At 50.8% G+C, this 22447-nt stretch overlaps 3 protein-coding genes across 3 annotated transcripts; 2 read left to right on the top strand and 1 right to left on the bottom strand.

Moving 5' to 3' along the window:
• The first annotated feature begins 763 nt into the window (after positions 1 to 763).
• On the top strand, positions 764 to 5084 carry LOC112894251 (protein FATTY ACID EXPORT 3, chloroplastic). The gene is made up of 7 exons (XM_025961894.1): positions 764 to 1181; positions 1560 to 1950; positions 2149 to 2319; positions 3503 to 3549; positions 3658 to 3695; positions 4370 to 4456; positions 4590 to 5084. The coding sequence occupies exons 1-6, from the start codon at positions 939 to 941 to the stop codon at positions 4452 to 4454; spliced, it is 975 nt and encodes a 324-aa protein (XP_025817679.1). The 5' UTR covers positions 764 to 938; the 3' UTR covers positions 4455 to 4456; positions 4590 to 5084.
• A 410-nt stretch (positions 5085 to 5494) lies between these two features.
• On the bottom strand, positions 5495 to 7122 carry LOC112894253 (probable WRKY transcription factor 66). Its single transcript, XM_025961895.1, has 2 exons — positions 6524 to 7122; positions 5495 to 6408 (listed from the first exon to the last, which is right to left on the bottom strand). Exons 1-2 carry the CDS (start codon positions 6760 to 6762, stop codon positions 5802 to 5804), a joined length of 846 nt encoding a protein of 281 aa, XP_025817680.1. The 5' UTR covers positions 6763 to 7122; the 3' UTR covers positions 5495 to 5801.
• An 8199-nt stretch (positions 7123 to 15321) lies between these two features.
• Positions 15322 to 17996, top strand: LOC112894586 (probable WRKY transcription factor 64). The gene is made up of 3 exons (XM_025962344.1): positions 15322 to 15923; positions 16051 to 16137; positions 17057 to 17996. The coding sequence occupies exons 1-3, from the start codon at positions 15583 to 15585 to the stop codon at positions 17601 to 17603; spliced, it is 975 nt and encodes a 324-aa protein (XP_025818129.1). The 5' UTR covers positions 15322 to 15582; the 3' UTR covers positions 17604 to 17996.
• The last annotated feature ends 4451 nt before the right edge of the window (positions 17997 to 22447 follow it).

Here is a 22447-nt window from a genome sequence, read left to right on the forward strand (position 1 = left end):
GATTCTAAAATCTGGTAGCTTGGGTATCAGGCATGCAAAGGTACTTGTTTGATATCTGATCCTCTTGTTGCAGTGGCTACGTCTGCTAACTACCAACGGTTCGAGACACGGAATTGCATTGCAATAGCTCACAGTACATTGGGGGGTCGTTCTTTTAAGAGCATTTTTGGAGTTGGACGATAAAGTGGTGCACGTGTACACGTTAACACATGGGATCGTTCGCTATGTTCATCAAACAGCCAGCGATCGGCACGCTGCACACACATGACGCATTCTGGTACGCAGCCGTGAAGAGACCGCCGGGGGGTTGCATCAAGCGGCCAACGGCCATTTGCGCGCACGTTTACTTCTCCTTTCGCCCATCGTGTTCCTTACCGCCACTTGGGGTGTGGAGCATTGTTTTTCACGGGAGGAGGGGCTTGGCAGGGAGTGAAGGACCTGAGGTGACTAGCGAATCACGGTGAGAAAACGGCAGGCGCAACCATACGGTGCGCGCACCATGCGTGCGCCGGAGGTGCACATAATTTCCATGGGCGGGCACGGTCACGCGACAGACGAGGAGCTCAAGCGCTCTAGTGGATGGCTGGCATCCTCGGCGAGTTCGTCCTCGTTCGACTTGGACACGACCCGGCCGCTCCGAACCCTGCTGGAAAGCGAGGCGAGGCGCAACGGATCCCCTGGCCGAAAAGCGCAGGGATAGCCGACGCCCCACGCAACAAACCCCCCCACCCGAGCCGCGAGCTCCGGCCCACCAAAACTGGCCAAAAGCCAAAGCCCCCCAGAAACCCCCCTTCCCTTCGTGCCGTCCGCCGCCCGGCCCCTCCCCTCCGCCTTCTCCTCCCCCATTCCTTTGCACCGCTCCCACCCCTCGCCAGCTCTCCCTCCGCTCCCGAGGCGACGCGCGCAGCCGCGGGGCGCCCAGCCGCCACCCGTCCCCGATGGCCGCCTCTCTCCTCCACGCCGCCGCCGCCCCCGCCCCGCTGCAGAGCCCCGGCCAGCCCGCCCGCGCCTGCGCCTTCCACCCGCTCGCCTCCGCCCCGGCGTCCCTGCGCCTCGCGCGCTCCCCGTCCTCGTCCCGCCGCCGCCTCCAGGCCTCGTTCCGGGCGCTCTCCGCCGGCCACCGCTTCGACGGGAGGGGCGCGCCCCGCCGCGTCGTCGCCGCCTTCGCGGGGGAGGAAACCGTGAGTCAAACCTTCTCTCTCTCCCGAGATCCTCGCGCGTGCTGCTGTTCCCGCGGCGAGATTCCCTTGTTCGCGGGCGTGTTTGTTTTGTTTCCGCCTCACTGATCCGCGTAGTTTCAGTTGGTCCCCCATTTTCTCTGTGCTGCCTCAAGTACTCGCACATTTTGGACGAATTCGTTTATTCAGGTGCCCTATTTGACTGCCCTGAATGCGATGAGTAGAGTATCTGCCAAATGGGAGATGCTTGTCATAGGGTGGTGTTGATCCCGACTACTGGCTGGGTCCCTTCCGATGTTTTGATCAGTTTGTTATGATAAATTTCGTGATTCCTTGGCCGAATTTGGGTGCTCAAATTATCTATCCTGCTGCTTGATTCAGGAGGGTTCAGAGACGGGCGATGACAAGGATAACAGCAAGGGGGAAATAAAGCCTGAGGAGGCTCAGGAAGCTTGGAAGGTAATGCTGGAGCAGTTCAAGGCCGAGGCCCTGCGAATGCAGGCTCTCTCAATGCAGGCGTATGATGTCTACTCCAAGAGGACAAGGGAGGTGCTGTTGGAGGCCGCTGATAAGCTGAAGATACAGGCAGACAAGGCGCAGAAGGACCTGAGCGTGATCGCTACTGAGGTTGGTCAGGAGGGACGAGAGTATCTAATGATGGCAGCCCGGAACTCCCCAGACTCGATCAAGGATATCACGACGACGTTCAGGGCTCTTGGAAAGTTGAATTGGCCATCAGAGTATGAGGATTATCATGTGGGCATTCCCTTTGGTATGTCAATGCTCCATGGTGGTGGATTTTTCAGTGCAAATTAATTTCAGTCTCTGAAGTTGAGAAATTGTTATACAGTGAGGAACTTTCAATGCAAATTAATTTCACTCTCAGCCATGCTGTCAATTAGCTGTTGCCATAACTTCATACTAACTGGTAGGGTTACAGTTGTTCATGCACTTGCATTGTCTCCTGTAGGTACCTTTCTCACCGTAGGGGGTTTCCTCAACTTCATGTTGACTGGAAGTACCTCTGCAATTCGTTTTGGAATTGTTCTTGGCTTTGCATTGTTGGCTCTGGGTATCTCAAGTTTGAGATCACAAAGAGAAGGAGGACGTCGGCCTCGTCTTCTGCTGAAAGGGCAAGCTGGTTAGTTCATTTCTACCATCATCTTTGCCTTTCTGCAGTTTATCTGTGCCTCCTCGTGATCTAGGAACGTGTGGAGAAGCATCTTAGTGGTCTTTAATTTGTCCTGAGATGCATGCTGCGTATGCTTATTTAACATACATTTAAGTTTGTAACCTCAACAGGAACAGGGTAGAATAGATAGAAGACAACATAGAAGGATCGCTCGTGGCTTGTGCAGTATCAAATTTGGAACGTTAGCTTCCACAAAACTAATATTTGCTTGATCAACTAATAAGTTACAGTGTCTTTTTGTGCTTGTTCCTAGAATCTAATGTGCCCTTTTCAAAGTTTGATATTATATTATGTTCACCTAATTATGTTAATTTGATAGGCATAGGTTACTATAATATTTCTTCCTATATCTTGTGCTGTCAGGGAAAGTTCTATATACACTGTTTTAGTAGCCTTTTCTTAGCGAGGTTATATATCTACCGTTCTGTTGTGCATAATCAGATTTCACATAATTCTAATAAAAGTAAACTCAGTGGCTGCTTCCTGCTATGAATTGTTACTATGGTTTCTGTAACACTGAATTGAACTTTCATGTATTCCACGACAAAAGAACAGAGGTTGTTTTTCATAAGGTTTTGTATCTGCTGCATCTTAAATTTGTAACTTATAATGAATATTTTAGGTTAATTTAGTAGTAATGATAATATTGGTAAAGCATAACATTGACAAATTTGAAAACTTCGTACTTCCAGTTTCCTGTGCAAGTTGGATTTAGGAATTACTCTTGTTTGTTGTACAAACAGACCTACCATTCTACCATTTGATATCTAACCTTAGTATCGTGGTTTGAACTGGATTAAAGTTTATACTACCACATTTCCTTTACTGTTAACAAAAAAAACATCGTTGTTATCTAGGTACCTTGAGTTCGGATGAGATTTCTTTATTGATCTATTTGGATGCCACAATACAAAATTATTAACTATTGGTCAGGTACATAGCATCTGAGTGTTCAACCTTTTGAAATAAAACATGCTCTGAAATTATTGTACGATGTTATGTTTTTTATGGTTAACTATTCATCATGATTTTGTGATTTACTTACCAAATTGTCACTCAAATTCTCATAAGCCATAAAATTGTTAGGCTTCTAGCTAGTAATTTGATGATGTTTGACTTGTGGCCTGTGCAGCTATTGCTAGTATCATCTTCTTCAGGGAGTTTTCAGTTCTACTCCAGGTATACTTTGTAGCATTGATAGCGACTGTATCAAAAAAACAAAATTGTGATGTTTTCTTCTTATGCTCTTAAGAATTTAATTTGGCGTGTCCTTTTTGTACCCTACAGAGTTGCTGGTTCCCGAAAATTTTCATGGTCCTCCTCAGGTTAGTATAATTGTTTGTAGTATTATACATTCATCGAAAAACTTAGCGGTTTATGATAATGTTACTTGGATGAGAAGATCTTATCCATTTGCATTTGAACTTTCTGGTAACCAGTGATGTTCTGGACTTCTGATAGATAAGCCTCTCAATTTATATTGTCTCCTAATAAATGAACTGTCTTTCTTGATCCATTGGTATTCTATCTTTGTACTACCCCCTGTCAATCTTTCAGCGTCATTGCAGTAAAAGCATGACTAAGAACATGATGTTTACTTCATTCTTGACTTTTCGATACATTTTCATGATTTTTGGGTTTTTCCCCATAAAATTTCCTGCTGTGCATTAGTTTACCTTGTAGCACATGTCTATCCATAATTCCATATCCTCCCAAAACATGAAGAACTTTTCTCTTCAAGCATGGATACATATTAATGATACGATAGTTGATGTCATGGATTAGAGAAATATTATTGATCTCATAGATGGATAGTTGGTTATGGATCACTCTTTATCAACTTAGACATCTTGTAGCTTGATTTGGGTGCCAGGTTTCTGTTCCCTTATCTTTCAGTGCTTAAGCTTTTTATTTCCTGTGTAACAACTAGGGCCATTTTTTTTGTGCACTGAAATAAATTAGTTACTATGTATGAGACTAATTTTGAATTGTGTTGCAGTGGGGTGGTGGCAGCCTTTTACTTTTACCGCATTGCGACCGGTGCTCCCAAAGATCTCAGCAGCAAGAATGATTCTGCGAACTAATGGTAACTTTGATTGACACAATTATCACTTGGTTCTATGTGGTTTCCCATGTGCATTGCACAAACATACTATACTACTATTACATCATCTATACACTTTGATAACCTAACTAGTTCAATCGCATGCACTATGCAGCACTGGTATGAATCCGATGGCAACCGGAAAGTTGGACTTGGAAGATTATGGCCCTCTGCTTTCTATTCCTTCAGCGTTCCATTCAGTCAAACTCCGTTTCGTGTCTTAGATGTCGCTGCATGGTGGCACATGGATTCAGAAGAACTTGCCTGCTTACTTGGCCTCGTTGCCCGCATTCCGTTCCTTTACTCATGTAATATAGATGGTAAGCCTTGAGCAACATTAATAAATGACCTTGAAAGGTCATGATTTAGGTAGCTGTTTCAGTTTCAGTTGTTTACTGGCATGGGGGAAATAGTTGTGCTGTAACGCGTTCAATGTTTAGCGGAAACTGTCGAGCGGTATTCTTTTATGTAGTTTGTTGCTTGCATTCAATTACATCTGGTGGATGAAAAGTTGGTAACAATCAGAGGCATATGATCCCTTCCTGCTCTAGTTGTTGTCAGAGACATATGATCCCTTCCTGCTCTAGCTGTTCTGTTACAATGAATTTAACAGGCCATGTGTTGATATGCAGTTCTTACACGTTCGGAATTCTATTTGTTCGTTGCTTGTTCAGTTGCTCTACAGAGTCTGCAAAAAATATTTTCTTAAAATGCCACGTGATGAATATCGGCTCATTCGTACTAGTTACCTTGCATTTCAACACTGCTGAGCTTTGCGCTGCGCACATATGCTCCGCTTTCCCCTTGTGTTTGTTGTCTAGGATAGACGAATCCAAGTCTGTCAACAGAGGTGCCGAGAGTCCTAATCTAAGCTTTTTGGTTTTCACATGATGCCGTTCTTGCTGGGAACAGCGCTGACGTCTTACCTGCTCCAGTGAACGTCACCTTTTCTCCTTTTCTTTTTGACTCCATTTTCTAATGTCGAAGTAGCGAAGAATCTTTTCCCCCGAGATCTCTACATGTTCAACCATTCCTGTTTGTTCTTTTATGAAAAAGAATGTATTCCATACGTATACGTATTTCTGTATTAACATGTCCGCGTGATACCCCGTTGGTCAAATGAAATCCCTCTGCCGAAACAAGATACTATTACTGGTGTGCTTTGGCTCTACTCACCAACAGAGCCTGAGAGAGACTCTTCAGTTTGACCCTCGTGGGGTTGCCACTCATTACTGCTCGGTCGGGCGTTCTACTACAGCGACGGCGATGGCGACGACACATCCAAATCTACTGTCCTGCCCAGATTGGGCACAGCTATGTGATGGAGCTACTGAAACGTAGCAACGTGATGGAGACCAGCGAGGTCGAGGGGGTCGTTGAGGACGGCCTCCCAGCCGAGGCACCCGTCCAGGAACTCCGTCACCGGATCCGGACCGTAGCGGGGAGCCGCGCCGATCAGCTCGTCGACCGTCGCCGCGTCGTGCCACTCCCACTCGTGCGCGTGGGCGCCCTCGAGCTCGAGCCCCACCTCCGACGAGGGCGACGCCGAGACCGACGACGGCGACCAGCCTCCCTGCTGTCCCTGCGACATGGACGCCGCCGGCGAGCCGCCCCTGCCCGCGTCGGCGGACCCCCAGGAGTTGGAGCCGAAGTCGACGACGGCGGGCGGCGGCGCCGCTCCCTGCGGGTGGCACGCGGCGGCGCCCCGGCACGTGTGCTCGCCGTAGTAGGCGATCTCGTACGCCGCCGGCTGGTCCCGCGTCCGCTGCACCCGCCGGGTGGCGTTGCAGCCCTGCTGCCTGTGCGCGCAGCGGTAGTAGAGCCTCGGGTGCTTGCGCCCGTTGATGTCCTTCTGCCCGTACTTCCGCCAGATGAAGCCGTCCACCGTCGTGCCGCTCGTCACCACCTCCTTGACGGCCTCCGCGCCGCGGCCCCTGCGAAACCGAGCGCCGGATCGATTCGTTAGCACCGCTTCTCTTGTCAATTGTCCAAGAAATTATAGCTCTACGCCTCTGCGGTTCACGATCCAACACGGTGGTCTCATCTCACCTTCTTTTGGGCGGCGGCGCTGCCTCCGCTTGGTACTCGGGCGCCTTCCTCTTGCGGCCGCCGCTGGTGGCCCTGAGCGCGTCGATGACGCGGCCGCAGCAGCGGAGGATCTCGGCGGCGAGCTCCTGGTGCGGCGACGCCGGGGACGCGGCCCGGAGCAGGTCCCCGAGGTGCGCCGCGGACTGCTGCCCCATGGTCATCAGCTCCAGGACCACGGCGGCGGGGATGTCCAGCGTCATACTGAACCCAAGCGTGAGGCGTGTGGCCGCGCGCTCGCTGCTTGGATTGGATGATCGGCGCACTCACGCACTCGCGGGCTTCCACCACCACCAGGTCGTCTCTGTGGCCAGCGGGCTGGAACCGCTGGAAGCCGAGGAGCGCGGAGCGAGTAAGATGCGGAGACAGTGAGCTGCCGGGTTGCCGTATTTATAGGCCCTCGCGGCTCGGCACCTCGGCGACGGGCGGGGCGCGAAGCGCAGGAAGCCGCGGGGAAGCCGCATGAAGCGGTCAGCGGAGGAGACGAGGCGGGGGAAGCGCTAGGCGACAAGGCCCACCCTGCTCCGCTTCGCCTTTTTCCGGGACGGAGCGGGCTACTGCCCGAGCTCGAGCTACGCCCTCGGCGTCATCTCGCTCACCTACCAACGCCTGCCGCTGTTTTGTTTGCTCCCGGAGCAGCACGGCCTCCCCAGATCCTCTCTCCTCTGCGCCCCTTGGAGCTCGAGAGAAGCCAGCAGCAGTGGCAAGCGCAGGCGACTTAACTAGGAGAAGGTCGATGTCAGCGCTGCTCGGATAGATTATGGCCGATCACCGATAAGCTAAGCTAAGCTAAGCTAATCCGAATTAGATACACTTCGTCTAAAAAAATCCGAATTAGATACGGCCTCGCACGCGGGGGCGACCCAGAACCCCGGCCGTCAAATTGACAATACATACGTACGTGTACCGTGACGTACGTACATGCTGCCGATCGATGCCGTCCGTGGTGGTTAGCACCAAAACGTGTTCCGCGGCCTTGTTTATACCGCAATTATACGAGCAGGATCACCATCACATCACATCACATGGGTTCGGTGTTGGAGCGCAGCTCAGTGCGGTGTTCCTGTGCATGCATGCTGCTGCTGCCCAAGCCCCAGCTGCCGAGCCCTTGTATTCTATGCTCCGGTGAGTGATCCCAGTGCCGTATCGCTCGTATTCTAATTCTCCCCTCGATAATTAGGCCCCCGGAATGTGCCGGACGCGTGAGCGGTCAGCGATTCCGCGGTTGCCGAGCGAGCGAGAGCGAGAGCGAGCACGGAGCCGCGCGGCGCCAACGACACATGCACGCATCGCCGGCGCGCGCGATTCCGAGAGGTAGGAAAAGAGAGAAAAGACGAGTGTCCCGGGCGGGCGGGACGAGAGGGGAATCGATCCCTTTCGGCCGGGGGTATTACAAGTCACGTCTGCTACTGGCGGTTAAAATGTCATGCAGTCATATTTTCTAAAACCATATATACAAATTAAAATTCAATTGTACCACTATGTTTCTTGTGATGAAATCTTCAAAATAAGATTATGCTTGGGTGATTTTTTGAAATATTTTCTTGGACGCGGAATAAATTTTTTCTAAAGCTGGAATAATTTTTTTCAATAATATAAAAAACATATTCCGCCTTGTGTGATGGTTTGACTGCTACGTATGAAACTTCTAACATTTCCGCTTTATTCCGGGGAGGAGGTCAACGTGCATGCACGGTTCCGGTAATCCGATAAGGCTCCTGATCATCCGAAGGTTCACCCGTCTCGAGTTCAATGCACTCGCGGGCCGGGTGGGAGAAAAGCCGCCACCCTACGTATATAAACTAGAAAGCTTTTTGTATGTAAAGTACTAAAGGCAAGAGAAGGGTTCTTCGGATATGAACTGGGTGCACTTCCTAAAGCAGCGGGAATAATGGTTGATGCTATCGGGTACTTCTCGATTGCAATCGCTATGATTGCTAGCTTAATTGTCTCGGAAATTCGTAAGAAGCTACCCGCTAGTTAGCTACGGGGTTCTCAAATAACCACGTGCATGTGGCTTTCTTATAGTTCAACACCAGCAAAGGTTTATGTCGCAAACACCCCCCGTGCCTGTTGACTAAACAATTCAGTTGTTCCTTTAAAAAGACACAACTCAGTTGCCGCGTAGCTAGCCTTTTGGCTAAGTCGGCTTTACCCTGATAAACTTGCCAAAGAGTTTTAGAGTTTGGTCCATTCACAATCGTAAATTGGCCTCATGCATGCTACTGCTCGGGGTAAGTGCACTACTGCAGGAATAATTTGTACAAGCACCTTATTTTTTTACGGACGGTTGAGAAGTTCTCTCGCACTAAATATTCTGCATAAAAGAAGTCTTAACCTCTTTGTAGAGAAGATGATACTGCTTCTGATGGAAGCATATGGCACTGTGTCGTTCAGTATGCTTCTGATATTTTTTTTATCTTAATCAAGTTGATCAGCAATCTTCACAAAGTGGAAAGGCATGGCAATTATTCCCGTTAACTTGGATACGGAACCCAGCAAACATTTCGCTTGATTTAGAGGAGGAGCTCAAGTTTTGGAGTGCTGCTGTGGACAGTGAAATACCGAATAGCTACAAACGACTCACAATCTGCTGACCCTGACCATGTTATAACAATCTTCCAAAATCGCGACTTGGTTGTATGCATTTTTGTTTGTAACATGTATCTAGCGATATTTGTCATCATATCTTTTCTTTGACATCGCTTCTAAGCCATTGTCCATTGATGATCAAACAATGTCAGATATAGGTTAATACCATTTACCATACTTCCACTGATACTGATGCCAGATGATTCAGTGTGTGAATTTGCATTCCTTCCAAGAAAATTCATCCCTTCATATATTCCACTAAAATTCAACCATGCCCTTGAATACATTTTGTTGATAATATATCAACTTTGCAATAAAGTCACACTTAAATCTCCCTGTAATTTTTTAATAATTAATGTGGGTCACAAATCAAATTATCAGATACTAGAGGTGTGTGAAGATTTTTTTTCCTCCGTACGGGCATATTTGCTAGTATTCATAACGCGTACTGCCATCCTCATGATATGTCTGATAAGATGTGTGAAGCTTGAGGCTAATTACATTGGTCCTTCACAAGATACACCAAAACTTATGGAAACTGAGTGTTAGGTCGTTATAACAAAGTGACTTGCATGTGGATGTTAAAATAACCTCTGATTTTATTTTTTTTAATTTTTCCAACGTATATACCATCATAGGTGTTCTAGTATGACCACATACTTCATGTATATGCTCTTCGTTGGATCTTCATGAAATATACATATGAAAGTAGCTACGAGTGCGTATAGAATGGATTTTCCATATATATACACGCACACAACACACACTTTTGTTAATCCAGATTGCCGTTTGCACGCGACAACAGAGAATATGCTCGTCGAGGGCTGACTTGATAAAGGTCGATCGGGACGTGAGAACACTGTCTACACGGTCTTCTGAGAATCTAACATATTATTACGGGGACTCTAATGCTCGCGTAGCGTGATTAGGTACCGTAGTACCCCAGGTGTGCTGACTGGTTAGAGCCACGCTTTCTCACTTGACTCGCCAACATGCGCAGAGACCTCGTTCTGGATTCTCTCGTCAAAGAAACGGCCTTGCTTATCACTGCCCTCGATCTCTTTGCTTTGAGTACTACTAGTACTTGACCTAGTTATTATTCTTATGTTCCTCGAAGAAGAAAATTCACGATGGAGTATATACTTAACAAACCATGTACCTGCTTGCATATATTAAGATTACGATCAGCTGGTGCTTTTTTTTTTTCTTGCATAAAGTTAACTCCCGCTGCCGGTGCTAGTTCACTGTCTTTATTTGTTGTTACTTCGATTACATATATGTAGTTTTAGAAATACCAGTAGATTCATCATGAAAAGTAATTTCATAATATATTATTTGTTTAAGATAATATATCTTTATAGAAATTGATGGTCAAAATTATATATCCGCTTGTAGACCATGTTGGTGCCCTAAATTGTTAAGATTTGTGATCGGGAGGGAGCACAACTAACCGTACAACAATACTTGAGCCCTTGAGCGCTCTTGGCCTCCGAAGAAGCCTGGTAATTAAGGCCATCAAAAGCTCTGTTTTGTGTGAGACATGTAATGCTTCCGCCAAAGCAGCAGCAACGTCAATGATTGGGCTCCTCTGCTTCCAGCCGACACCAAATAAACCATCCAGACACGCACGGTTCAGCTACTGAACTGGAAGTGTGCTATCTCACCAGGTGTCAAAATCCATCGGCGCCATCGATCTGTTAGGGCTACAGTTCTTCTGTGCTACCATGCAATTCTGTAGTTGTGTCTTCATTTGCAAACATCGTTAGCTGCTATAGCTAGCAGTTGTGTTAATTTTAGAAAAATCCTGCATTAATTAGCCAGATCATTTGTCAATACTAGATTCTTAATATTAGTCAGACTTTGACCCCTGGTCGAGGCTCGCTTTTTCAGCTTGCATCATCCCCTGGCTACTGGCCGGCAGCAATGCTTTGACCCATAGTAGTCGCGCAAGGTTTTCACGTCCACTTGCGCGGATGGTCAGACACCATCTATCTTATTATAGAACCTTCCAATAGAATTCCTGATGCGAAACAAGACAGCTCCACCTGTAGTTAGTTTCATGCATACGCACAAAACTAGGCTCAAAACTCTCATTTTTAAACGACTAGACGATGATCATGGTCTGGGCAAGAAATCCGTTCGTCGTCTATGTTCGTGTTTTTGACCAAAAGAGATGTAGGTCGGCAAGTTAGAGACGGATACAGTATACTCTTAACTACTATAAACAATCGGAAACGTACACCGACCTACGAGAAATTCTCTTCCGCTTTTGACCCAGGTGTTAGGAAGTAGCAGCATAATTTCCTCCAGGAAAATGAAGCACTGTCTGCTAGAGCTTGGCGCGCAAGTCAATGGATGGCTGAATTTGGGATATTCCTATCCGCTTTAACCTTCGCGTCATTTTAGTTTGTCCTAAGTCAAATTTATCTAATTTTAACTAAATTTATGAATATTATGCGCTATCAAAATATATTTCATTCTCTATCTAGTCAAACTAGTTTGATGTTATAGATATATATTATTTGTACATTTTTTTAATAAATTTGGTCAAAACTAGAGAAGTTTGGCTTAGACGACTTACAATTTGGAGTATATAGAGGGAGTACTTGCATTGCGCAGTCATACGCGGCATTTTAGGGACCCAAGAGGGGTTGGCGGAGCCTAATCAGCTTAATTTAATAATCAGTGGTGTCAATGACGCACGCACACGCGCATTCCGGCCGGCAGAAAGTAGAAACTCACAGTTTGCGGTTACTAATAAGCAAGAAAGCGACGTAGCTCACATCAAGGGACGATAAAGATTTTACTAGTTCTCTAGTTTCCCTTTCGCATGCTAGGTCTTGGCCTCCTTTGAAACGGTCAGGAACTACTCCAGAAGGACGGTGCATGAGCTGCGACCGAACTGTAGCCAGTAACCAAGCTGTGTGGATGCTGTGGCTGAAAGGGGTAGGGTTTCAATTGATTCCAACGGTGACATGTCATGGAGGCAGGCAAAGGCTTATCCGGTGAGCGGCGCAGATAGAACTGCGACTGTTTTAGCAACGCGGGGGATAGGGTTCCCCTTCTTCAGAGAAAGATTCCAGAACGACTGGTCATGAGTAATGATCGCCGCAGCCGCGACAGAAGAAAACCAACAAAGCTTGGCGACGGATCGGTGAATGGCTTCGTGCATGGACAGGACAGGCATGCTTGCCATGGATGGCCTCCGGATATCTCCATCGGGAGCAAGGAAACCTCTAAACCGCACGGACCCGATCAAGCAAGCAACCGCCTCGCTGGCCGCCAGCAGGGCCGGTCGGCTCCGATCTGGCCATCGGCGCAGCAGCAGCAGCAGCAGTAAGCTGGTGGTCAAATCATGGAGCAGTGACGATCGAACAGGAAAACGTGTCGCGATGATACGAAGAAAGAGACAACGGGTGAGTGAGCCTATCACGGATAGGTGGTAGGCTGGGCGAGCGAGTGGCTGGTCGTCCTGCGGCGTCACGGCTGGTACTTCTCCCTTTCCAGGCGCACGTGTAGCACGACCGGTGGGGGCTCAACAGTTGGGTTCAGCGAATGCTCGCCGGGGTTACGGGACAGGTACGGTCACCAGGGGGTTAAAGAAACGGACGAGAGGGATGGGCGGCTAAACAAATTACGGTACGAACCAGTGAATGCGCAGGGCGTGACGTGGAGGATCTGCACTGTGCAGATGCGGATGCGACCATCTATCTCGTAGCAGTGCTTGGAGAAGTTGTCAACGTTAATTCCTCGGTGGAAAACGGATCGAGTCGTCGTGCGCGAGCTGCGTACGTGCTGGTACGTTGACCCCAAGTTCGACCGTCTTCTAAAAAGGGCAAATATATAGGGACAACTTATTAGGTAGGGTGCTGGCTTGAGACCTAAGGAAACTCGTTTGTTTTTAGATCAGAGACAGACTATATAGGTAGCAAATCTCCGATTGTTGTGCTATTTCTGTTTTGCATGAGTATACTGCATGCGTTCTGGCGACTAATAGCAAATTTAGTCAAACAAGTTGTGTGGCTAGATTTTTTTAAAACAAATACGCAGACAAATAAATGCAGTATATGCTTCAAGTTGAAAATATAGCTCATTTGTCAACACAAAGTAGGCAACCAAAGAAATTTATCTGATACATATCTACATCATCATAATTTGGCTGCACCAACGTAAAAACGCAGCATTTTTTTTTGGTTTTTTAGTCTCAAAAGGATGTCTTTTGGGAGCTTTTCACTTATCGTGCTTTGGAGTATACCACGCACTAAGCAAGGATGTGCCCTTAATTCCGTTAGTTGTTTTAAGGGCTTTGCAGTTTAGGACATTGACATAGTCTACAAGGTGAAGTTTTAACGACCAATATCTATAAAATTGTAAGAAAAAATGTATATTACATAATTAATTATGATGAGCCCACAGTTGCTTCAATCTCTATGACAAAAAAGATTGGCTTAATTCCGTTTATGTTTGTTTATTGGAGGGCTGCGGTGCCCTGTCTCAAGCTTGCTTTTTTTTCACGACCGTATTTTTTTATTAAGAGAAAGAGAATTACAGCGACGCAACTACGAGAGAACCCTCGTAGTGCCGAGTTATACAGCACCACTGAGCCAGTGGCACGCGATCTAGCAAAAACAATCAAGCAAGAAAACGGAGAAAGAACACGCTCAGCCTCACGGAACCACTAAGACAACGCTAAACAACTGGACCTGCTAAAGATAATCTTCACCATGACAGTAGTGGCAAAGCATCCACCAGACAACGCAATCAACAGCGGCAAAGCATCCGCCCAAATAGCAAGAGGTTGGCAAAGCATCCGTCAATACAGACAAACAACCGCGGCAAAGCATCCGTCAAATTTGAATCAACAAGTCGACCGCTGGAGATCAAAATGAACGACCAAGGTGACCTGAAGATGACCTAAACTTCCATGGCGATGAAAGCGACGATATAAGCAAATGCAGCGAGAAGCATCGTCCCGGAGGAGAAGCTGCCCGCCACCACCACACACACCATCGACCAGCCCCCGGGCATAGAGCCGCCATGGGGCGGATCCGGCAACCAGCGACCGCGGCCACGGCCGGCAGTGGGTTGGCTGGCAGCCGATGGCGAAGCCAACCCATCACTAGGAGAGAGACGCGCGGGAAATAGCGGGGGGTTAGCGCGGGGGAACACCGACTGGCTGGCCGCCGCCACTGGCGGCCACCGGAGTGGGCGGAGACGGGGCGCCAAGCGGCGAGCGACGCGCAACCGCACGACGTCATCATCGACCCCCACCGGCAGGGATGCCCCCACCACTGTCATCACAACTGGGAGGCGACGCACCGGACCAACGGCCGGTGGCCGCGAACCCCAGCGAGGGAGGGCCGGCCCCCCGCGACTCCCGCCGAGGAAGGGGGACACGACCAGATCCGGCCTGGGGGAGCTCGGATCCGGCGAAGGGGATGCCAGATCCAGCCCCCGGCGGAGCAGCATCCACGATCATGATTTTTGAGGCTGGGGAAACAGGGAGAGGGGAGGGAGGAGGCAAACTGAGCCGGCTTTGGCTCAGCCGCCGGCCATCGCCACCGCCCCGCCGGTCGCCGGCAGCGGCGGCAGCCACAGGAGGCGGTCTAGGGCGGGGGACGGGTGGCGGCGCAGAATCGGCCCCGAGCCGCTAGGGAGGGTGACGCGGGGGCAAGAGACGTGTGTGAGGCCGGCTTTGTGAGAGGCTCTGTCTCAAGGATTGATGATAGGTGGTTGGCAAGCTCCAAACTATATGGGAAAACCTAATAAATACCTAACCTTGATATGAACATTTTTAGATAATAAATAAAATAAATATTTTGGGTTGGGCTCGAGCTAGGTCCGATGACTTCGAGATGAGGATATAGTGACACAAGTTCGATCACCTGTAAACCATATTCAGCCTGTATAGTCGATTTGATACATGTTCAGGCAAATCAAATAAATTCCGTTGAATCTGTCGATATTGGCAACCATTCAAAAATTACCTCCTCTCGAAGTTTGTCAATTTCGACAGATATGCACAAGATATAGGGCGGGCACCCCAGTTGTGCTAAAAGAAACGACTTGCTGTAGTACGGTCCTGCCGAGTCCACAACTCCGCGTGAGCCGTGGAACGCCCCCTGTTACCGCCACCAAACCACCGGTCCACCCCCTCCATCCAGCTCGCCCTGAGCTGTGCAGCTGCCACGAGACTTCTTCCCGCCCATCCCATCCCCCGCCCTCCCGGCCGGCTATATAAAAGCGGCGAGGACGACGCCTCCTCTAGTTCCGCCCAACCCCACTGCCGAAGCTGCCGAGCTTGCTTCCCGTACTTCTTCTGCTCATCCGATCGATCCGTACCAACAAACAAAACTAACTCGGACTTGATCTCAGCGACACGCACGACGACGGCGAACGGTGCTGCTCGCTAGCTCAGCTCGGCAGCCACCATGCAGGCGCAGTCCCGCCTCGGCGTGAGCGGCGGCGGCGGCATGTCGGCGTCGGAGGACGAGCACGAGGCGGTGATCCGCGAGCTGACGCGCGGGCGGCAGCTGACGGCGCGGCTGCGGGCGGAGGCCCTCCGCGCGCTGCGCGGGCAGGGCCAGGCCGAGGCCACCGCCGCATTAATCCTGCAGGAGGTGTCCCGCGCCTTCACCGTCTGCCTCAACATCATGGGCTCGCCCGCCAGCGCCCCGCCCCCGCCGGAAATGCCCGGCGTGGACGCCGCCGCGGCCGTGCCTTTTTCCCTGGCCCCGCCGCGCCGGAACCGGGAGGACAGCATCCCCAGAGAGTGAGTTGCCTGCCTCCCTGCGCATCTGGCAAAGGATCGGGCTGGAAGCTAGCTTGATTTGCTCTCACTAACAAATCATTGCACGCCGACGATCTAATTTTTCCGGCGCGTTGCTATCCAAAAACAGGCAGACGGTGACAACCTCGCCGTACTACGACGGGTACCAGTGGCGGAAGTACGGCCAGAAGAGGATCACCAAGACACACTACCCAAGGTCGATAATCTCTCTATTATTACCATCTGTATCTGTATTTTACTGTTATAGTAGTACTAGTACTAGCTTAGCATAGAAATTAACTTGACCATATATACTGACCGTTACATCTCTACTCATAGAGTGCCTACCAAATCAAACTAGCCAGTGCAGTAGTAGTAACCTGCAACTGGCCTTAAACAAACCCCCTGCTCCCCTCCAATAATTCCGCACGGCCGCTGTAACAGAAAAGGAGCATCCTGCCATGTTGCCGCAAGTGCAAGCGCTGTGAGCGCGACGCGTCTGGAAGCGTCGTGCTAGCAACGGTGTTCCGTTCCGAACCTCCGGCTGGGTGGGCGGGATCGGGTGTGCGCGGTTGCGGATAGCGATGCGTGGGGCCGGGGCGCAAGAGCGGCAGCGAGCAGCGCAAAAGGCCCCGCCCCGTGTCCGCCCTTTAACCAAAAAAGATTCTCGCGTCGCGCAGCCACGCCAGGACGGCCGGATCGCCACCCCCCACCCGCACACAACACACACAGTTGAAATGAAAGCTAGAGATCATTCTGATGCCGACGCATGTTTATTATCTTCCGAGTAAACTATGCTCCTCTACGCTTGCTTTCTTGACCGGCCTTTTGTCCCCTCAAAGTTACCTCTCGTGGCGTAATTCTCGTGCGAGCGCGTGCTACTATATCCCTGTGATGTTTTTTTTTCGGAATTTTGACCTAGGATTGGAATGGTATTGTAGTTGAGCTTGGGGGTCAGTGACGTGTACCAGTATTTTCCTTTAGGCATCTCGCTTGCGTCACGACTCGCGACGTCGGGCGTGGCTGGCCGCGCATGTGATGTGCTGAGATAGTGAGATGGATAGGCTCTGGTTCCAACAAGCAAGCGTGTGTTGTCTCACCTGCGCGGTTTGTTTGTGTCTACGTGCGTGGCGCAGGTGCTACTACAGGTGCAGCTTCCACCGGGAGCGAGGCTGCCGGGCCACCAAGCAGGTGCAGCAGTGCGGCGGCGGCGACCCGCCCCAGTACCTCGTCATGTACTTCAACGACCACACCTGCGACACGGCGGCATGGGAGCCCGAGGCGGCGGCGGGGGCATCGGCGGCGATGCGGCTGGACCTGCCCGGGGCCGCCCTGGTGGCGCCGCGGCGCGGCGGCCTGCTGGACGAACGCGGCGTCCAGGAGGAGCACGAGCGCCAGGTGCTCGTCTCGTCGCTCGCGTGCGTGCTGGGGGGCCAGCAGCAGTTCCACCACCAGTATCCTCCTGATGCTCCTGCTGCGGCGGGCAGCAGCGCCGCCGCCGCCGCCGTCAACGTGGCGCAGGCAGCGGGGCCGGCGCCGATCGTTGACGCGGCTGCGGGGATGCCGCGGCTTGACGTGGACGTGGTGGGGCTGGATGTCATGGACTACGACGACGTGCCGGGCGAGCTGTGCTTCGGCGATTCCTACGGCCTACCTGGCGGCGGCGGCGGCTTGCCGTTTTGAGGGCGCAGGCGGCAGGCGCCACCAACTATTCTCGCGCAACGACTCGAGAGCTTCAGACCAGCGGCGACGGATCACTGAATCTTTGGTGTACAGTGATCTACAATGACTACCGCTACAGATACACGTAGGGCATACGAATACGACTACGTACGTACTACCGTGTCGTAGAAAAATACTGTAATTAGTGCAAGAGTTAAGTGGTAACAAGTATACTTGCACTAGGTTACGGCCGGGGGTTGCGTTGCGTCTCTCCAGTTAAGTTTTGGTCAGGCTGGCGTGATTAATTTCGCACGTGCTTTTGTGTCTCAACCAGCACGTAGCTAGTAATACCCAATTGATGTCATGTAGTTCCTTATCGTTTGGCTATTAAACTTTTGCGATGTTTTACATGTACCGCTGTGGGCAAAAGAAAAGGCATACCAGCACATGTTCTTAAACCTTGTCAATTTTGTTGCGATTCTCCTTTGGATTCTTGACCATTTATCTGATGAGAATGGAACAGCTTTGATTATTCCCGCACCTGATATAATAATTAATAAAGCAACTAATCAAGTGAACAATCAAAGCACACCCACATGTCTCTCTTACCTCACCCAAGCCAACACTCTCACACCTTGAGGTTGAGCCCCCTACTAGCATTGCCACTTGCTTGACTTTTACCTCCACATCTTACCACACTAGCAGCGTGATGCCCATGTGTAGTTCTTGCCATGTTGGTGGCATCACCTTTCTTCCTTGTACTCAACGTAGGGGTTGGAACTACGATCGTTATTCATCGGGTCCTTCATGTGACCTAGATTATTGCATTGCTTCATAAAAAGATGACCAACGGATCACACAAGTGTTAGCATAAGGACTAAGGATCATCTTTTCCAAAAAAAAGAAGAAGGATTAAGGAACAAGTGGGGAAAGGAAGGTCATGGCTCATGTCCCCTTTCGGCCTCTGGCTACTCATACCTATACCACTATCATAGTAGGCCACGAAATCAAAAGCACGGGGAAAAAAATAGAAAGCCGATCGAGATGCTGGAATTCAACATGACAAAAGCCAAAGATAAAGGCTACTACTAGTACTGCAACATGAAGACAAGACTGGCATTCGCCGCCAATGATTGCGACCGTTGCTGCAGGCAACTTTTCGGTCCGACGACCGAGCAGATTGGAAAGGAATAAGCTTTGCTATTGCCGGGCGTGGCAGTGCGTTCAGCCAGCTGAAGTCTGAACGTGCGGGCCAAGACAGGAGTAAAAAGCAGGGCATCAGCGACATGGACAATCTGGTGCGCGTCGCCCGGGTGCGAACGCACGCGGTGGCGGGCAGCACTGGAGCCCGTGCGCCACAGCGCCATCCACCACACGCACATCATGCGTGCACGCACTGACTCGATCGAGATCCCCCTGCGGCGCGCTTGCTTGCTTTCCGCTGACACCGATCTGAACATCTCATCAGCAGCCGGCCGGGGACGAGCAGGCGGATGACGCGCGCGGGCAGCGGCCTGACGGTGACATCACGGACGCGGGCGTCACGCTGCGCTGCTGCGTCGACGTCACGCGCGTTCGCGTTCGTCCAGTGCCCCGCGTGGCGGGGTCCGCGCTCGAGATCCCCCACTCGCCGCCGGATGGCGAAGTCTGTGGATGGCGTCGCCTGGCCTTTTCGGGTTTTTGCGCCCGTGCAAAACATTGTGCCGCGCTACAGCCAATGCCGTAACCTCGTGTGCCCACTCGCTGTCACTCACACGTACAGCCCCCCCTGGCTGCCTTTATTTCGCGATCCGTCGTACGTCGTAGCTGCTGCCGGCTGGCACTACACGCTGGGTTCCGACGCACGTACGCACAGGATTCCTTTCCATGCGTGCGTGCGTACGTACACGACAACTGCAGGACGCGTTAGACCATGCATCATTGTCCAATCATCTACCATCTCGTCGGAATGAGAAGCTTCGGTCTGACCCGAACTGGCTGGAATAGGCGGCCTAATTTTGGAACCTAAAACTACAAACGTGTAGCAGCAGCATGCATGAGTACCCAGCTGCTTGCGTCACACCCTGGGAGAAAGAGACAGAACAGGCCGACTATTCCACAGTGGCAGAAACACCGGTCGGTTCTGACGGTAAGTGCATGCACGCAGTACCATCATCACCGTCCCATTTTCAACATGTGCGAGCTGGATGGCTAGGTGGCTCGTGCCGCGTGGCACTCGCACTCCGACACCGAACGCCACGGCAGAGCATGAGTAGTGCTTGCACGTCATCACCGTGCCGGCCGGTCAGTCGCTCCCCTCGGCAACTCGGCTCCTGTCTCTCGCTTCCTTGTGCGGTTTTGCCTTGTTTGGCTACCCACACGTGCGGCGCCAAACGAGAGAGAGCTGGCGGCGGCGGCGGCGGCCGGGGTTACGGCCGGTCCTGGTCAACCTCAAGTCGGTCTGTTGTTGCTGTGGTTGTGATTGTGATTGTTTTTTTCCTTTTTGGGAGAGGAAGTCAGTTTGTTGTTGGGCTGGTTAATCTCGATCGGGGAAGCGCGGGCGGGCCGAGACAACTAGAGCCTGAGGCTGGGCTACAGCGTGTTACTCGGGGAAGCCCATAGTAATTCTGTTTCGGCCCAGCCACTATTCAGGGACGATGCGCCGAGATGTGATTAATTAGTAAGTAGTGACTGAATACTGACGGCAAAATATAATGCAATATTACTACTGTTTCTACAATTTGTTCCCTGGCGAGGCTGCTGCTACTGTAGCACTGTTTCTACATCCCTCGTTGTGACCGCTACTGCTTAATTATATAGGATCCGCCACGCATGGTGGTCATGACTCGCGACTTCATAACTGCTGCTCCACAAGTGACCCGACACTAGTCAACACTCAACAGTACTCTCTACAGCACTCACGCGCACTCCACGCGCTAGCTACACTGACAGACTCTTTACTTGTCTGCAGGGCCGGCCGGCTCGATCTGGCCTAGCAACTTTTGGCAGCTCGCAAAATGCCGGCCGGTTGGTCGGAGATCACTGTCACTATCATTGATCCATTTGGCCCTGCACGAAGCAGCTTCCATGCGACGACCTGCCTTGCGAAACATGGAAGTCCCCGAAGGCCCGGCTTAATGTGGGCGCGCAGCGAGAGCGTCAAGCTCGACGCCACGCACCGCACGTGTGCTCCGGCCACACTGCGTCCGCGAGCCCGCCGGCATCGTCCATGTGCATGGGGCCGTGGTGCTGGTTCCGGTTCGTCACCAGCTGATGCCCGGCGGCTTCCTCGAGGGGGCAGAACGACCACCAGGGATCCCACGAAAAGCCCCTGTCGTCGACCACCATCATCATCATCGCGCCGTCGTCCGCCACGCTCGCCGAGCGTCCGGACGCGGCCGGGGGCACGAACGACGCGCCAGGATCGCTCGCGCTCACTTCGGGTGCAGGCGGCCACCCCGACGGCGGCGGCGGCGACGGCACGGATCCGCTGACGACGGCCGCGAGGCACGAGACCATGGCCTCGTTCTCTTCGGCGCAGCCGCCGCCGATGATGTGGGGGAGCAGATCGAACAGGCCGCCGCCGTCGCCTCCTCTCGCGGTGTCCACGACTCCGGCGAGGGCGTGGTGCCGGCTCGTGGTCCAGGGCGACACCATCCTAGCAGCAGCGTCGTCGCTGGCACGTAGCTCGTGGCAGGTGTGCTCGTTCACGTAGGTGACCTCGAACATGGGAGGCAGCCGGCCCTGGCCGCCGTCCTGCTGCTGCACCTTCTTCTTCGCTTCGCAGCGCCGGTGGCGGTTGCACTTGAAGTAGTACCTGCAGGGGTGGGTGGGCCCAGGTTAGGAATATTGGCTAGCAGTTCGTGAGGGCGCGGGCCCCACGCCATATTAATTGTTTCCGAATAAGGACAAGGGACCATGCTATTCTATTCTGCGCCTGGGCGGATCGGAGGGTGCGGGTTAGCCTTGACCATGTTGACGAGGCAGGTCAAGTCGTCGGATGCAAGCGTGCATCTCATGTGCTCCAGAGGAGCGCATGACGGCACGGGACTGACTTAGTCGCGTGGTTAAGTGGGTAATTACTGTGAAATGGAGGATCAAGCGTAGTAGCTTGATCTGTTGATGGCGCGCGAATTCCTAGGACTTCCAGCAGGCTTCTCTGTGCAGGATTTGCATTATAATTCCAACAGAATTCTTATGAAATTCCCTTTTCGGATTAAAAAAGTGTTGTTCATTAGCAAAACTAGTATTTCCTGATTATTCTAGGTGGTCATAATCCAGACCTAGTATTAAAGTTCATAGACCTTGGATCGAGCCCTCCTTTTTAGATGACGACCTATCTAATATTTTGTTAAAAATAATCAATTCCACTAGACTCCTATCATTTTTTATTCGATGAAGTCGTGGAATTTAATTAAAACATATGAAATTTAGGATATAAAAATGGTTTGCAGGTGACACTTTAACTTGTATAAAAAGCATGATATTTCAAATAGATGTGATTAGTATTGCGAAAATACCTTTTTATATAAATCTAATAAACCTATATTATGTTATCAATCCATGTGTTTTTTATATATTGATGATCAATATTTAATAATTTTGATCCGTGGGGATTTTTAAACAGTAGATAATTTGAATTGGAGAGAGTATAGGATAATTTGAATTGGAGAGAGTATAGGACTTCACCTCGAGAAATTGTAGTTCTGAATTTTCTTTTGGCCATATTTTCGCCACTGGTAACCATCCTTGTGTGGCGAGGGTGTAAGCTCCTTCCTAGTAAGCCCCTCTTCCCTGCTCTTCTTGGAGGGAGTAACCACTTCATTATCACTCCTAGAAACAACATGGTGATTAGTTATATTTTCGAGACAACCAAGTAAACAAAG

This window comes from Panicum hallii, chromosome 5 (assembly GCF_002211085.1).
Source record: "Panicum hallii strain FIL2 chromosome 5, PHallii_v3.1, whole genome shotgun sequence".
In the NCBI taxonomy this organism is placed as follows: domain Eukaryota; kingdom Viridiplantae; phylum Streptophyta; class Magnoliopsida; order Poales; family Poaceae; genus Panicum; species Panicum hallii.

Coding starts and splice junctions, on each gene's coding strand:
- LOC112894251 (XM_025961894.1), top strand. CDS start 939: ATGGCCGCCTCTCTCCTCCACGCCGCCGCCGCCCCCGCCCCGCTGCAG. Junction 1,951..2,148: donor TCATGTGGGCATTCCCTTTG/GTATGTCAATGC, acceptor TGTCTCCTGTAG/GTACCTTTCTCACCGTAGGG. Junction 3,550..3,657: donor AGTTTTCAGTTCTACTCCAG/GTATACTTTGTA, acceptor TGTACCCTACAG/AGTTGCTGGTTCCCGAAAAT.
- LOC112894253 (XM_025961895.1), bottom strand. CDS start 6,762: ATGACGCTGGACATCCCCGCCGCCGTGGTCCTGGAGCTGATGACCATG. Junction 6,409..6,523: donor GCGCCGCCGCCCAAAAGAAG/GTGAGATGAGAC, acceptor TCGGTTTCGCAG/GGGCCGCGGCGCGGAGGCCG.
- LOC112894586 (XM_025962344.1), top strand. CDS start 15,583: ATGCAGGCGCAGTCCCGCCTCGGCGTGAGCGGCGGCGGCGGCATGTCG. Junction 15,924..16,050: donor GAGGACAGCATCCCCAGAGA/GTGAGTTGCCTG, acceptor ATCCAAAAACAG/GCAGACGGTGACAACCTCGC. Junction 16,138..17,056: donor ACCAAGACACACTACCCAAG/GTCGATAATCTC, acceptor TGCGTGGCGCAG/GTGCTACTACAGGTGCAGCT.